The sequence below is a fragment of the Accipiter gentilis genome, chromosome 20 (assembly GCF_929443795.1).
Source record: "Accipiter gentilis chromosome 20, bAccGen1.1, whole genome shotgun sequence".
In the NCBI taxonomy this organism is placed as follows: Eukaryota; Metazoa; Chordata; class Aves; order Accipitriformes; family Accipitridae; genus Astur; species Astur gentilis.
In genome coordinates, this window is record NC_064899.1 from 16,419,074 (window position 1) to 16,435,512 (window position 16,439).

Here is a 16,439-nt window from a genome sequence, read left to right on the forward strand (position 1 = left end):
CCGCCCCGGAGGAGCGGCCGCCCGCCCCGCCGAGAGGCGGGCGCGCTGGTGATTTGCCTTCGCCGCCAGCAGCCCCGCTCCGGCCAGCCCGCGGGGACCGGGGCTGCCGCCGCAGCAGCAGCCGCTCGCTCGCTCCCGGGCAGGGGGGGGGGAAAAGTTCGCTGCTCTTCTTCTTCTTCCTTCTCCTGCCCCATACGCTGACACCCCCCCCCCCCCCCCCGGGGCAGGGGGCATGGCGAACTGAGCGGCCGGGCCGGGGGCGGCCCCGCCGCACCTGAGCGGCGGGGGGGGGCTGCCCCGGGCGGCCATGCGCGGCGGCGGTGGGGGGGGACGACGCCAGCGCTGAGCCCCTCTGGCCTGGCCGCCCCCCGCCGGCCCGGGCGCTAGCCGCCGCCGCCGCCGCCGCCGCCGCCGCGGGGGGGCAGGGCTGGAGGGCGGCGGGGGAACCCCCGGGGAGAGGGGGAAGCGGGGACCTCGCCTGCCTCCGCCCGGCCGAGCGCCATGCCGCGGCGGCTGGCCTGGCTGTGCTGCTGCTGGGCGCTGCTGAGCGGAGCCTGCCGCCCCGCGGAGCCCGCCGAGGGCGGGGAGCCGCCGCCGCCGCCCGCCGCCGCCGCCGCCACCACCGCTTCGGGCTTCCTCTACCGGCGGTTAAAGTCGCACGAGAAGCGGGAGATGCAGCGGGAGATCCTCTCGGTGCTGGGGCTGCCCCACCGCCCCCGGCCGCTGCAACCGCCGGCCCCGCCGCCGGGTCGGTTGACGGCGGCGCCGCGCTTCATGCTGGACCTCTACCACGCCCTGGCCGAGGGCGCGGAGGGCAGCGCGGAGCGGAGCGGCCGCCCGCCGCCCCCCGCCCCGCCGCCGCCGCCCAGCTCGCAGGACAGCGCCTTCCTCAACGACGCCGACATGGTCATGAGCTTCGTCAACCTGGGTGAGTGCCGGAGGGGGGGGGGGGGGGGGGGGCGGGCAGGCGAACGCCCGTCTACCGGGGAGAGGGAGCGGGGGGTGGCTGCTGCTGCTGCCCGGGGAGCGCGGCTGGGGGTCTGCCGGAGGGGACCCACCGTGGTTTCGGCCAGGGGGGCGGCTGGCTTCGGTGAAGGGCTGAACCTCCCATCCCTCTCGCAAACGGCTTTAAAAAAAAAAAAAAAAAGGAAAACACCCCCGGGACGCAAAACCCGAGGGCGACGGGAGGGAGAAGGGTGTCTTCGCGTTTCTTTTAGTAGTTGTTTTGTCCCCGTTACGGGGACAGCGGTCCGACAGCCCGGCGTTCAGGATTAAACCCGCCCTGCTCCGGTGCCCGGGCGGCAGCGTCGGGGCCGCGCCGGAGCGCAAGCGGCACTCGCTCCGTCCGAGGTCCAGCAGGGCACGGGCGCTTTGGGGAGGAAAAAACGTCCCCTGCTACTCCACGGTGTCCCCGTCCCCTCCTTTGAGGGGGTCCGAGCTAGCGTAGGTGAGGAATACGTGACTCCGTCCAGGGGATTCTGGTGACGGAGCCTGGGAACGCGATAAAAGTCCGCATCACGTGGAAATCTTGAAATAAGTTCTGTTAGACCTCAACCTGCTCTTCAAATAAATCACGCTGTCAGCGTGTCACTGATGCGAAGGGCTCCGAGGTGGGCATTTCGGTGGGAAAGCCATTAAGCTTGTTTCTTGAAGGAGCCCTGAATACTAGACTGCAATTGTGAGGAAACAGCGTAATTAGATTCAGCCTAATGTGGAGAATGAAAATATTTCAGTTGGCAAATTGCAGTTCCTTTTTTTAGGGAATTCCTGTGAAGCTCAAGTGTCTTAGCCGGGCGGCTGAAAACTCTGTCTTTTCACCGGTGCTGCCAGAGCTGCGCGCCAGAACGACACCACCTGTGAACAGCTTGTCTTGTCTTAAAAAAAAAAAAAAAAAAAAAAGTACGAATTGTTGTGCATTTCCTCATCTGGAACAGCGATATATTACCGCAGCGTGAAATTTCTCTGAGCTCCCAGCACCGGTAGATGCGTTCAATAGCTTTGTACCACGGTGTATGTATTTAGAACAAGAGCCGGGTAATTTTTGTACCCGATGAAAAGCCCGTAGTAGGTTGGAAGTGCCCCCCTTGCGCCGCAAATGGTTGTCGAAGGACTCGGCTGTGTTGAGATTGAGGTGACTGCAACGCCCGCAGGCGCAGCGGAGCTGCCCCGGGGTGCTCAGCCCTTCCAGCAGCGCAGAGCCCCGTGGGCTCCACATACTGTGGGTTTATCGGTCAGGGTCTCAGCCTTCTCACTTAAAATTAGCTCAGGGACGTTTAGGTGGTGCGGCCAACTCGGAACTCTGCTGCTTTTGATTGAGACATCCTGAAATCATCCGTCAATGAAGCCAGCGTGGTCTGTGTCTAGCACGGACCCTGAGACCTGGGAATGCTGTACGGGTTTTGGGTCCAAAGGGCAGCTGCTTCTGGGCTTCTCCCTTCCCAGCCTCCCTAAACCTCTCTGTCCTTTGAATATACAGAGCTGCTGCTGCCATCTCTCTTGTTTGCTGTGGGAACTCTCAGGACCTATACTTGGAGCTATGAATTTAAGCAGCGTGGTGTCAGCTGTAGCTGTCTGTAAGCAGTCCCTATAACGCGTTTTATTTAAAGGATGCGGAACAAGGTGCTTGCACGGGGCTGGGTGGTTCCCAGAGGAGCTGTTTTCGGGGAGAAGTGCGAGCACGTGGTGTTTTAGAAGGTATTTAGCTGCCTGCTTCATAAAGCACCAGGAGAGCAGTATTACGCGGTAGACCTGAAAGTGTATGTTTCTTTTGAAAACAAACAAAAAAAATTCATATGATTCAAATCAGTTCTGATAATTTGGATCTAGACACTTAAGTAACAACGAGGAAAATTGTTCATGTAATGAAGTAAAATAGCACGATTGAAATGCTAGTTATGAGTCTCAGGAAGTATGAATCAACTGCAGAAATTTCTTCATCAACTTCCAAGTTCCGAGTCATAAACCATAATGTCATTTAACGTGATTGTTTGTTACCAAAGTGTTGGCAAATCAACGGGCTGAGACCAAACAGCTGTTCGGCTGTTTTCTGTAGCTCCTCTGACATGTCAGGGATTTTTGGGGGTCTTTTACATGCGTATTGACGCTTTTCCACTAAACAATAACTCATGCCAGAGAACTAGAGGAAGCCTAAGGTTAAATTGCGGTATAGAAACCGAAGGTGTGACGGGAGAAAGCCAGCCTGTGATGTATCAAAGTGGTTTATCAGACGTAGTCTAGAAAATGCAGCAAAAGATGGTGGGATCGCAGCAGAAAGGGAAGGCTTCCTGACCTCAGGGACACTGACTGTTCCAATGAAACATATGCCAAGCAACCCTGAAAACCCACAGCTGGAGTCTCCTCCTAAGCAGACACTGCCAGAATTACTTTATTTAGGATTTTCTGCATGCGATCAGACCTATAATGACTTCTGCTTGGTTCAAATTGGCTTCTGAAGAGCTTTATGTTCAACTGTAAAGAATTCCCTTGCCATGACTGAAGGGGCAGTTACCAAAGAGATGTGAGGAGCCCTTGCCGTTCTCTCGGGATCAGGAGCGTACGGCGTTACGTGGGTATACCTGGTGCAGGTTGCCCTGAAGATACCTGCGGCTGCGTGGGTGTGAAGTCGGTGCAGGTGGCCGGGGTGGCTTCAGGTGCTGATACTGCTTCTGCTGCAGCCCAGAACCAGGCAAGCATTTGATGATGCATCTCCTTGTGCTGGAAAGCCATCATCTGTGTCAGCTGTGCGGAAAAGCCCTACTTTGTCCTGAAAGTTTGCAGGTGTTGATGTTCTTTTAAAAGAAGCGCATCTAATTTTTCCAGCCCTGTAGCCCAAAAAGAGTCAGTAGCTTGCAGTCACTGCTGATTTTAAATGTGCAGTGCTCCAGCCCTTCCTGACCAACATACATATTCCTTCAGTCTGGGGATACAGCAGATGGGTTTTCTGTCTGGGGAAGGCTATGTTTCCATGTGTGCTCAGGGTACAAGTCCTCCTTGTCTGGGTCTTGCAAAGCTGAGGGACTTCAAGCAGTGCAGGCTTGTCCCAGGCTCGAAGGCGATGTCCTAGGAGGTGGTTTCTTTTGGGCGGAGAGAGGGGAAGTGAAAAAAGCAGGACACAGGTGTGACGGTTCTCCAGATGTGGACAGTTGCTGTCTTACAGGGTGGACAAGAAACATCGGTCTTCAAAGTATAGAGTCTGGGATTTATCTTGCCTGCCTGGTGATGTCTGCACTGTACTATGGACTTGCAAGTTGTGGACAATGATTCCCAAAGGCGATAGGGGAACTTTGAGTGTCCAGGGTTTCCAGGAGATGCTTAGCACTTTGTTTTATAAAGCACCTGGAGAGTAGACATAAGTGTTTCTTCCCATTACAAGTAAAAACATGCATAAGATATAAACCAGATAATTTAGATAATAAATTTCTTTTATCAGGTTAGATACCAAAAACTAATTTGACAGAAAGTATCATCTACCCTTGGTAAACCTGGTCCTTATTTTAGGAAGGTGATCCTCAAAGTGTCCATTTAAGGCGTTTTCCCTAGGATGAGGCACCCAAAAAGTGCCTGTTTCTTTCTGTTTCCCACACAGGAAGTCTGGGTACCTAGCGTAGATGGAAACATCTGCATTTTGGATCTCTCTGTTTGGGATTTATCAGACCAAGCAGGGTACTGAACTTCTGTGCCAGGGGAATGGCTGTACAGCAGGGTTGCGGTGCTGGGAGGGGGGGCGTTGTGGGCTAATGGATGTTCTCGTGAAACTGTTCAGCTCTTCTTGTAGGAACATCCTTGATATAAATGTAGCACTGGCGTGTCTTGACACAGCAGTGTTGGGAAAATAACATCTATTAACATTTCCTATTTGACTAATGTACCTTCCTCCTGGCACCAGGTAGGGTTATTTCCTCTTTCTCCTTGCAAAACAACCCGGGGTTGGTGTGGAGATCCCTCTTTGAGGCAGTGACATTGGATTGACAGCCGGACTCAGGCAAGCATCCCTGTATTTTGTTGCCAAGACTGTTTTAGCAAGAGACGTGTTGAGTTCCTCACAACAAACCCCTTCTCCCTCAGTCCAGGGAGATGAGGAGCGAGGGGTCACAGCTCAGACCAAACTGCAGACTAGGGCTGGGGGCTGTGGCAGATCCAAAGTCTCCCTGGTCTCCTCTGCTTCATCAGCGCTGACGTGAAGGGGAGCTGCTCTCCAGCCCCTGTTTCACTGGCTGATGTCTTCAGAGAGTAGTACGTGCCAGGCGTAGCAGCAGAAACAGAAAGACTTTGCTACTTTAACTGTGGCCAGAATTATTCCCTGTATAATGAGAGGTGCTGCGGAGCAATCCTGTGTCAAAATGGGGAAGAAGCTCTTCTGGTCCTCACCCATGCCTTCCTGTCCCGGCATCCACACCAAGGGAAAAAAGCCGTGTGCTTCCCCCAGGAAAAACCAAGGAACCCAATGACAGTCTTTGCAGGTCATAGTCTCTGCTATGACCAAAGTCTTGGGGCTGTTGACAGCTGGGTAGCTGTGCAGGGAAAGTCTGAACCCATCAAACCCTCCAGAGATAAGGGCTGTAAAAAGTGTGCTTTTGGGGCGTGGTGCCTGGTTATCCACAGTGTCGTGCCTTTTTGTAGCAGACTAACAGCGTGGACTCACTGTATCTCTGTACTTCTGGGGAGAGGGTTTTCCCCTTTATCACAAGACCCACAGGTCTCTTGGGAGGACTTCAGGCAGAAGGCTGAGGGGAGACCTAGCTGTTTGCCAGGCAGTCCTGCAGGCAGCCCTGAAGCTTTTCCACTCGATTCCATTTGCGACCATGGTGAAAAGCCTCTTTCATCTTCGAATCCCCAAACCCCAGGCAATCCCCGTCTTTCCTGCAAGACTTCAAGTATCTGCTGGGGCAAGGGTTCTCCCTTTCAGTGCAAGGGAGCCGCTTGGAGGTTCAGCGTAGGGCTCGCTGTACAAATACCCTCTCTCCCCTTGCCTATAGAGCAGCAACTTATGGATGCGACGTCTTCCAAACAGGCTTTTCATCTTTTTGGCAGCTGTCACCTACCAGATTTCCTTCTAGGAATGATCTTGCACAAATCCATGGCAAGCGCTTAGGTGCGAGCAATATGCCTTCCCTCTGCATGGCTTTTCACAGGAGGGAAGCGGTGCTCCAGCATCCTTACGTGCATTTCTAAAGCAGGTGAATTTTTTCATCTGAAGGATTTGATCAGCCCACCCGCCTTTTTACTGGTATCATGCTCGCTGTCAGGGGATATGAAATTAGGCAACCAAGATGTATCAGGGACGTTGCATGATTATATTGACGGGACTGTACCGTTCATACTGTCATCCCATCTGTTTATATTCTTGGCCACATGTTGTAAAGGTCAAGACATCTACTCACAGGGAGTAACTGGAGTGTGTGATGCTGCGGATCTGGCTGTGCTGCCAGCTGGCTGTGTACAGCCTCGCGCTCTCGGCGTGCGAGCAGCGTCCTCCACGTGTGTCCAGACCAGGCCAGTATTAGAAATCATGAAGCTGACGATGGGAATGAGTTTACCGACTTCTGCCAAGCCTTGTATACCGGGCTTTGGTGCCAAGACAGATCCCAAGTGTCGGAGAGCAGCCGTACATTTGCTGTTCAACTGATGCAGCTCAAGGTCCTCCTTCGTGTCATCTCCTTGAAGTAGCTGTTGCTCGTGAGCTGCCTGCAAGCATGCAGCTGCCTGAAGTCACGATTAAAGAAAGGGCAAATGGTCTTTTAGAAGTCCTCAGCTCCTCCACCCTCTGAATTTGAGGGACTGCAGTCATCCTTCTGCATTTGGCCAGGAGCCCTGGAAGATGTGCGGCTCCCCGAGAAGCTGCCGTTCGAAACCTGCGCTGTTGAAATGAGTGGAGGGTCACGTCTGTGTAAGCAGTTTATCCAGGTCTAAGTGTCATCTGGACTAAGCTACTGGAACCAGACCATGTGGCATTAGCAGGATTATTCTCTCTCTTGTGAAAGCTTTACAAAGCTTGAAAATTTACACTGTCTTAAATTTGGGTGAAATGTTGAAGTCTTACTTAAAACAGCAACAACAAAAAGTGATTGTAATTGGAAGAAGTTAGTATTTGCAAAGCAATCTCGATTGATTCGAGTCAAAGTTTGTATGTATAAATAACAATATGTATAAAAAGTTGCATTTTGAAACACAAACCCAGGTGCGGGGTTGGTTTGTTCGGAATTTTTGGTAAAAATAGAAGCAGCACTTCCTAGTTCTTTTCCTCAAACAAAGTTGAAACTAAACCGCTCCTTCTAAAAAGGTTTTCTTTTGGCAGTTTTCTTCCAGCGAAACATGGCTTCGTCAGAAAATCACTTGGGCAGCTCTGTCGTGGAGGTCTTGTGCTGAGCTCTGCAGGCACTTCTTGCCGCAGGCTTGTACCGAGGAGCTGCGGTCCTTGCTGGGTCTAGCCTGGCGCATCGTGGCGGTGATGCTCTCTCTCGTAGTTTTAAATATAAACTTTCAAGTGGTGTTTGTGATTTAGGAGGAAGGAAGGTGGTGTTTAGACTTTCCCTGCCGTGGAGGCATGATTCTTCTTGCGTCGTCTTGCCTCATTGCTAACTTGTGAGGGGTTAGAGGAAGGCACAAGTTACTTGGGATGTAAACAGTCCTGTCGTGTGTTTCTGCTGTGTCCCAGCAGATACACAGTAATGCCGTTAAGTACGGTCCACCTACTAATCATTCAGCGTTTCTGTTTGACCATTTATATAGCGGTGTGAAACAGAGAGCAAACGCTCTCGCCTGAATGGAAAAATGGCTCATGCCTGAGAGATTCCTGTTTGTTTTAGCAGGCATCAGACCCCAGAGCCTGGGAGACTGAGGTTAAGGACCAGAAAGTCATTTTCTGTGCACCTGATTCTTGGAGGCTGGTATTGAGTCACACCTAGGTTCCCCGTTTGATGGGGCAATGGTTTTAAACTGAAGGAGGGTGGGTTTAGATTGGATATAAGGAAGAAAATTTTGCAGTGAGAGTGGTGAGACGCTGGAACAGGTTGCCCAGAGAAGCTGTGGATGCCCCATCCTTGGAAGCGTCCAAAGTCGGGTTGGATGGGGCTTTGAGCAACCTGGTCTAGTGAACGATGTCCCTGCCCATGGCAGAGGGGTTGAACTACGTGATTTTTGAGCGTCCCTTCCAGCCCAAACCACCTGTGATTCTAAGTCTGGAGAGGGCATTTGCGACTGGGGTTCTCCAGCCGTGACACCCCGAGGGCGAGGGGACGTGCATGAAAACCATTCAGCGGCTTGTTTCTTTCCACCTTTTTTCGGGTCACGGCTGGCAGAGGGTGAGGAGTGGTGCCTCCTGCGTGGCCGCAGCGCTTGCAGGAGGGGTGGCCGGCACCAGCACCCCGAAGAGGCGTCCGCTCCCCGGGGAGCCCTGCGGCCCCGCGCTTTGCACCCGGAGCAGGTTCTCAAGGCGGTGGCTTTGGGAAGGGCACGGGGTTGCAGCTGGGCTGTGGCAGGAGAAGAAAGCTTAATTAAAGAAACCGAGCCCCTGTGGGATCGCAGGGGTGTTTAGTACATCGTAGTGGACTTTGATTCCTAAAACCTGCTATGGATCAGGGCTGGTATTTCCTGAACTTTCAGTTACTTAGGCTCCCAGGCTAAGAAACAGCCTTATAGGGTTGGGTAGATTTTGGGGGTGGTGGTTTTTTGGTTTTTTTTGTTCGTTTGTTTTTTTGGGTTCTTTTTTTGGTGATGGCATGAGATATTTTTTGTTTTGTTGTGAAGGGCACAAAGATTTTGTCAGCGCTGCCTGCAGCTCTTTTTATTTTACGTTGCAGTGCTCATCATAGCACAATGACAGAATTGAATCAGTGGTAGCAACAGTGGGAATTTTTGGCAAAAAAGGATAATGTAGACAGAGCCGAAGTGTTCTGCTAACTAAAACAGTAGCTGTATTTTCAGAGAGCTAGACATGACTGTTTTGATCCAATGTGGTGTTAATCACAAGAATACATAACTGCTTTCCTATGAACTTTCCCCTTTAAAAATATCCAATGATATCACCTGATGTTTTGCACGAATGCTCAGTATAACCAGAATTTAGAACAGCTGGCTCCATATAAACTTGGAATATTCATAGGTCAAATATTAGTGTATAAATAAAAACATTTTGAAAATGAAAACAGAAGCACAGTATTTGAAATATACTCAGCGTGCAGATGTACTTCATGGCTTGAATAGCTTTACAAATTAATCAAGACAGTGTTAACACTTGTTCCGAACAAGTCAAATTTCCCGATAATAAATGAGAAAGTGTTTTTCAAACAGTATTCCAAAGATGTGTTATTCCATGTATTTTAATGGTCGTTTGCAGTCTCAGAGATGTATGAATTGGCTATTTGAAGCCCCCTTTTAAAGAAGATGTATTTGATCAACCCAAAATCTTACTGGTAGCAAATGGAAAGCCGCAATTTCTTTTATCAAGTGCAGGCTGTAAAATATGCCCCGTTTAAAACATGCACACAAATGTTCATGGTGAGGTGTACTACTGTGTGCAGGCGCAGATGCAGCGTTCTTATCTTGTCACTGCATCGTGTTCGCGTGGCGTATACGGTCAAGGTATTAGACACTCTGTTTGTACAAGGGCTAAGGGGTGACATAATGTCTATTGAAGCACAGGCGTTTAGCTCCACACCAGGCAACAAGGAACACTTAAAAAATGAGAACAGATTAGAGCTTGTGGACAGGTTGTGATAGTCGCACCCGTAAGCCAAGAGGTGTTGGAGGGAGGAAAGGGTCTGCAGTGTCAGTGTGAAACAGAGGTGCCTTCTTGCATCCTTGTGTCTCCTGGGCTTTCCAGACCATTTAAAGAGAAATGCAGGAGAGTAAAGCCGTAAGCAGTCAATCCTGGTCCTTTTACAAGGAATAAAATTGTCCAAATGAGTTGGAAGAAATGTTGAACTGTAACAAGCACGTACAAGATGCAAAAGACTTGTCTGCCTCTGCCTCTGTAAACTCTGTAGCGAAAGGTGTTCGGACATGAACACTTGCTGCAGCCTAACTTCCATATTTTTCAAACGGCGTTAAAACTATCCGGATTAACGCTCTGTTTTGGGGTATAAAGAAGTGGTCAGACCTTTAATTCCTCGTGTCGCAGAGGCGCAAGCTCCCTCTGGCTGAATCCAGATGAGCAGAGGTTGAAGTGGCAGTCTTTAGTCGCCAGAGCTCTGCAGGAAAAAAGGAGGAAGCATTTCCTCTGTCACTTACCGTGGGCTTCCCATTCGTGTTTCTTCTCCTCTTATGCCCGCGCTGGTGGCGTGGTCCAGCTCAGCCACGATAAACGCCCTTCTTGGTGCGGGAAGAGGCCTTGTAAGCTTTTAATATACCTGTGTCTTCATCATGATGCCAAGCCTGGTTTCTCAAGACGTTTGCGTGCAAGCAATGAGGGGCTTTTCCGCGAGCCTTGTCCTGTGTGCACGATTTTGGTGCAAAATAGTAGGAGCATAGTTCTAAAATTTAAGTCTGGTACGAAATTGGTATTTGAATATCTACACAAAGATTTGATCTGCAAGTACAGAATCCAGGTGCTTGACTTCAGCAACAAAGCTTGGAGGAGAAGAAACTATTTTAGAAAAGCAGCAGTCTCTCTTGCCCACAAACTGTCATCCTGAGACCGCATTTCAAGCATGCAGACCCTTTTGCTTAATTATTGTAACATCAAACGTCTTTGACATGAAAGGGACCAAGCAGTGGCTATGCAAGATAATGACTTGTTTATAAAAATAATTTAAACAGCATATGAAAAGGATAAACATGCATGTCCTGCCAAAATTCACTGTATGTTCTGCAGGCTTTGGTGACTGTGAATCTCTTGGCTTGCCCTTTCAATCTCTCTTTTTTTTTTTTTTTTTTTTTTTTTTTTTAATGCACAAAGAGAAAAAGGCAGAGGGGGAAGGGATTGAAGAAAAAAGGGAGATGTGAAAAAAAGTTCTCATATTTAAGGAAGTTCCAACTTATGCTATGGAAGATAGCTGGAGAGAAAATACATTTGTTTAGCGCACTACAATAGAGCTTTTCACTTTGAGATGTCTGTGTCTTGTTTCTTGCCTGTGATAGTTTTTACACTTTAATGATTGTAGCAGCTGTCCTGTCCAAAAATGTTCCATTCTGCAGGATGTGTAGTGCTCGTTACTTACTAGACAACGTAAGGATACTGCTCTGTCTCTTATTCAGGACCTCAAAACACTTCATAAGCGTTGAAGTCTCACAGAGTGCTCTGACAAACGTAAATCGTTATTATACTCATTTTCCAAATGGCTAAGCTGAGGTTCAGAGGGCATGACTGGACCAGGGTTGCGATAAGGTCTCTGAAATTCTTGCTTCCAGTCCTGCGATCTAACCGTGAAACTGCGCACTGCGTTACCATCCTGGCAGGTCCCCAAATGGCTTGTGGAGTCGGCGGAACAGTAGGGTCTTATTTGGTGAAACCCGTCCTTCTTCAGGTTGCAGCGTCAGTCATCTGGAGACCGCAGGTTATCTCTTGGCTTAGGCTTTAGTCCTTCCCGCTTGTGAACCTTTCTCATCCGTGTTGCACAATCCGTGCCTTCTGCAGCCACGCTCCAGTAGGGACGTGGGTCCTCAAACGTGCTTGCGAACAGCTCAACATCGGTAACGCCTCCGGTCTCTGTCGCTGCTACCTGAACACGAACACCCCACCAGACGTCCATTTAAATATGCTGTCTACTATTTGCCCTAAGTGATGGCTTTTGCAAGAGAGCAGCTATTCCTTCTGGGTCTCTGACCGAACAGCGCAGAAGACACCTGGGTGCCATCAGTGGTAGCACGAGCGTGTGGACAGGCTCTGGTTTTATGCCTGTGTTGAAGTGTAGCTCTTTTACGTGGGTGTAAGCTGACATCCGTGAGGAGCTGAATAGGAAAGATGAAAGCTGTGGCAGGCTAGCACATTTTTCACTTGAAACTATTGGAGAGCCTAGTAAAAGTTTGCTTGACTTTTGGTAACATCTATGACAATGATAAAGTCCATGCTGCAGGGGGGTAATGTCTTTTGGTAATGCCCATGCTGCAGAGTCGTAATGTCTTTTGGTGATGTCCACACGGCAGGGAAGCTAATAGTAGGTGTTCTTCTGAGTTAACTGATAGTTTTGTTGAGAGACTCCGAATAAAAATACAGTGTAACAGCTGAAGTCGGTATAATGAGTCCTTTATGTCTCAGGAGCTATTGGGATTGGGTCTGCCTGATACTTTTGCTATCGCTAGTCTCAGTAAAAACAATTTTATGGGGTCCCAAAACAGTCTGTTGCTTCTGGCAGTCAGAGAGCTGGCAGCTCCGACTCACTGAGGCTTGAAGAGATAGTTCATTAATTCATGGCACTTTCCAGAATAAACATGGCAAACCTCCTCTGAAATAACAGACGGTAAATCCTCCTTGTCACTCAAGACTGCACATTTGTCTTCAGAAAGGGACCATGAAAGAAGCTGTCCATCTCCTAATAAATGAGAAAATAAATAGAAGAAGAATTGTGCATTGTGTCATACTTGACATGGCGAAGCTTCGGGGTGGAATAACAGCAAACCTTGCCTCCCATCTTATCCCTGTTAAACGTGGACCTAAACCAAGCAATGCCCACCGGGCAGACTATGAGATGGCGTAAACTATCATAGCTCTTCGGCAGGAATCCCGGGTGGGAACAACGGCCTTTTTTACTCCTGCTTTAACTCTTTTTGGGAAGGTAGATTTCAGCACCTCTCGTCTTTAGGTCCTCGGGGATGGGACCCTCTGGTTTCTCTGTGCTGCGAGACTTGTAAAGGTTACTACAAGCTGGGGTTGCTCGGAGCGCACAGATGTTTTGTGCAGCTTGTTATTTTCTATGTTGGAGGTTATGAGTCAGATTACTGTTACCAAAATGTTTATGTGAAATCATTTCTGAGTCATATATTTGCATCATATACAACCTGTCTGACAATCAAAACATTCAGTGCTCAGCTAATGATTGTACTAAGTTTTCCAACACTCTGCTCCAACATAACATAATTACACAGCGAAGTGCAATATATTACTTTGACAGGGTTCTTCATGCATCTTGTGATGTCAGAACATCATCATTGCTATTATTTGAAATTATCAGAGAAATATGGACTTTGTTGCACGAAACAAAGTTAAAAATAGTGAGAGGCAGTCCCTCAGAAACGCAGTGCCCTGCATATGTTCCTGGAAATGTTTTTTTTCCTGTCCCCAAGAGAGCATGTATTTCAAGAAGTTGCATAGTGCTTTTAACCTTGTTCTCTCCAGAGAGGTGCCTTATTAGGGTTTATTGGTGAATTTACGGACAGTTGTGGATATTTGCATGGAGAAATTGTTTCAATACTGGGATTCAGCAGCTGCCCAGGAGGCTGTTTGGTAGTTTCTGTATAATACAGTTTATAAGATGGAACCAAAGTATTTTTAGCCGCATGGAAGACATAAACAGTCTGTAAACTACAGCTTAATGCATGCTGTGTTTATCTGTTGTGGGAGTTCTAGTATAAATAGGGGTTGCTTACAAAAATATTCTGAATAATTAGGGCAAACATTAAAGATTATATTTACCTTCAGGTGTGTGAGAACTAGGGCAGGAGTGTTCGCTGCCATGTCCCAGTGAATTCAGTAGCTCCTCTTTAGTTGTTTATTCTAGAATGGGATGGGGAAGAACAAAGCACCCCCCAACTCTGTGCTGAGAAAATAGTCAAGGAGATGAAAAGTACGTAGGGGCATAGTGCTGCTCTTTTGTTTGTTTTTAAATAACCATCCATGAAAAAGCATATGGAGATTGAAACGGAAAATGATTTTAGGGCTGACTTCTCTGAATTTGGCTTTGGGAGCTCGGTTACAAGCGTGAAGGGCACTGGCAGGTCCCTTTAAGTATAAAATATCATTGCATTTCATCGCTCTTACTGAACTGGCAGTGTGCAAAGCGCAGGATGGATTATGATGACATTCTTTACGTTCCTAGTGAAAAAAGTATAGACAATACAGTAGTGGACTTTCCTGGCTACAAGTGTCTGAACCGTGCTTAGTAATTAGGGAGCTCGTGTTTGGAGCAATAAAAAGCATCCCTGTGCAGTATTAGCGAGCACCATCTTTGCTTACGCGCTCTCCTTGGCCAGCGTCAGTGGCAAATACATAATTGGACTATGAGGACCAATATATTGTGAAGTGTAGTGGAAAATGCCAAAAAAAAATTTCAGTTGGATGAAGTCCATTTGTCCTGTGCTAATTTCTAGCCCTGTAAACAAACACAGCTGCTGAGTGTAGAATCAGTGCTCAGAGTGGTTAAAAACAGTGATGCATTGCTAGTGAGATCACGGCAGAAAAAATATGTAACATATGAGGCTGCAGTAAGGATCAAGACTATCCTCAGCTCTGATTAATTGTTTCTGTTTATATATTTTCATCTATTTATGATGCTGTAGGGTAACTAGAATGTAAAGATGGCTTTTTAATTGCCAGACCATTCAGCTGAAACAGGCAGAGTATTAAGTATTGATGAGCCAGTTGTCACGAACTTTTGCAAAAGGGCCTGAATCAGTGACCAAAGGCTTAATAAATGTATATGCATGTATTTTATAATTCTCTTTTTCTTACCAATATGTCACTGGTTTGGTTATCTGGGCTTTGTTGTTATTTGTTTATATACATGAAGGACCCATGCAGGTAGGTTTGCCTGTCATTTCATCTTTATTAAAGTATCTTTAGAAGTACTGCAGTACTGAACAAGGGACATGAGGCTTCAAACATCGGAAACCTCGGGGCCAAGCCTGCTAGGTCATTGGCAAAGCAGCAGCACTTACGCTGTAGTTTGTCTTGTGGCCCAGTTATATGTTTTGACGTCCCTGAGCTGACTAATTGCTCTGGGGAAAAAAAGAAATAAGGAACGGTCTTGGTTGCTGTAGAAAAGAGAGCTTCCAACCTCTTCTGTCCGTCGCATCAATTATTTAGTGATTGCTGCATGGTCATCCCCAGATCTAGCAGAGTAGGGCTCCTATGGTTTGCCACAATGCAATTAGGTAACGCGCTTGACGTCGTATTGTGCGTCGCCTATCCTAACTGAGCATTAAAGAGTTGGGGTTTTTTTTCCTCCTTGGCTTTGAGAAAAGAGAAGGCTAAAGGAGCTAGATAGTTCAGGTGGAAAGCAGTGAAGAGTAGATGAGACGGAATATTAATCACCACGTGTGATTGATGAGAGGAGGAGTTGTCAGGGAATCCTCCAATGCAACACAACAGTACGAACGTTGTGTGTTGAGGGTGGCTGAGGTACCAAGGCCCACGTGTTCTCTGTGAGGCTTCACTCCTGACGACGCTGTGGCGGTGCCTGTGAAGGCTTTTTGCCAGGCGATCTGCCCGGTCCTTGGCCAGCTTGGTTGCACGTGTGTTGCTGGGAGGTTGTGAAGCCGAGACGGGTGTCCTGGCTCCTCCGTGGTTTGCTTTGGGCTCTGCAGTGGCAAGGCCGTCCTGTCCCACGGCCCTTGACAAGTTGCCTAGAAGCCCCGAGAGTGGCAGGTTATCTCCTGCTGCAAATCTGCATCTGCTTTTTGTCATATTAAAATTTTCTGTGAGATGGACTTGGTCTTTTGAACAGCTTCGGTTTGAAAGTTTTGGATGTTTCGTAGCCATCTGGGGCTTCGAATTGTGCTGGGTGCTTCACCCCGTGCTCTCCTGGGGCACGTGGTGGTGCCACCCTCTTCAGAAGCCTCTTGGGCCTTGAGAAGTAATTGGGTGTTCGCGTTGATGCGTACTGGACTGTGCTATCGTGAATTTTGTCATGTCTGCAGAACCTGTCCGGGGTCCCTCAGTGGCCCAGGTTCTGGAAACTCTCCTTGCTGCTACCCCAGCTCAACTACGCACTGGCATGGAGAGTTTAAATCTCGAACTGTCAGTCTGGCACTTTCCATAAACACTAAATTGACTCAGAGTGGCTAGGTCTAGTGCTATAAAACATACCGTTCAGGTCTTATTGCCAAGAAGAAAAAAATTACCTGTAAATAGCAGACTTACAGCATAGGGGCTTATTTCTGTGCTTATGCTTTTTACATTTCCATTTTTGCACCAGCTTGGCGAAAAGTTAACTTAAATGTCAAAACTATTTTTATGTAAATATATGCATTATTGAATCTCTTACTCATAAAGCAAATACTACTTTAAACCCACACAAAACAGCTGAAGCTATATATATTTTCTCACTACTGAATTTGGCTTTTTAATAACTTGGAGTGGACTGTCCAAAATAAAGTTAGGAATCAAGGGCGCTTTATTTTCCAGCTAGCAACATATGTATTCTTGGCTTTGGACTGTACCAGTATGAGGTGGAAGAAAACTTGGATTTGTACTACAGATCCTCTCAGTAATTAAAAAGAGAGAGAGATATCATGGTTAAATAAACACATTATTTTTACATTAGCAAACTTTTCTAAAATTCTACAAA

At 48.2% G+C, this 16,439-nt stretch overlaps 1 protein-coding gene across 1 annotated transcript in view; it reads left to right on the forward strand.

Moving 5' to 3' along the window:
- Positions 1–453: 453 nt before the first annotated feature.
- The window catches only part of BMP6 (bone morphogenetic protein 6), a 91,837-nt gene continuing 75,851 nt past the window's right edge, over positions 454–16,439 (forward strand). The window contains exon 1 of the mRNA XM_049824095.1: positions 454–928. Within this exon, the coding sequence (XP_049680052.1) occupies positions 502–928 (427 nt within the window). The 5' untranslated portion in view covers positions 454–501. The remainder of the gene's footprint in view (positions 929–16,439) is intronic.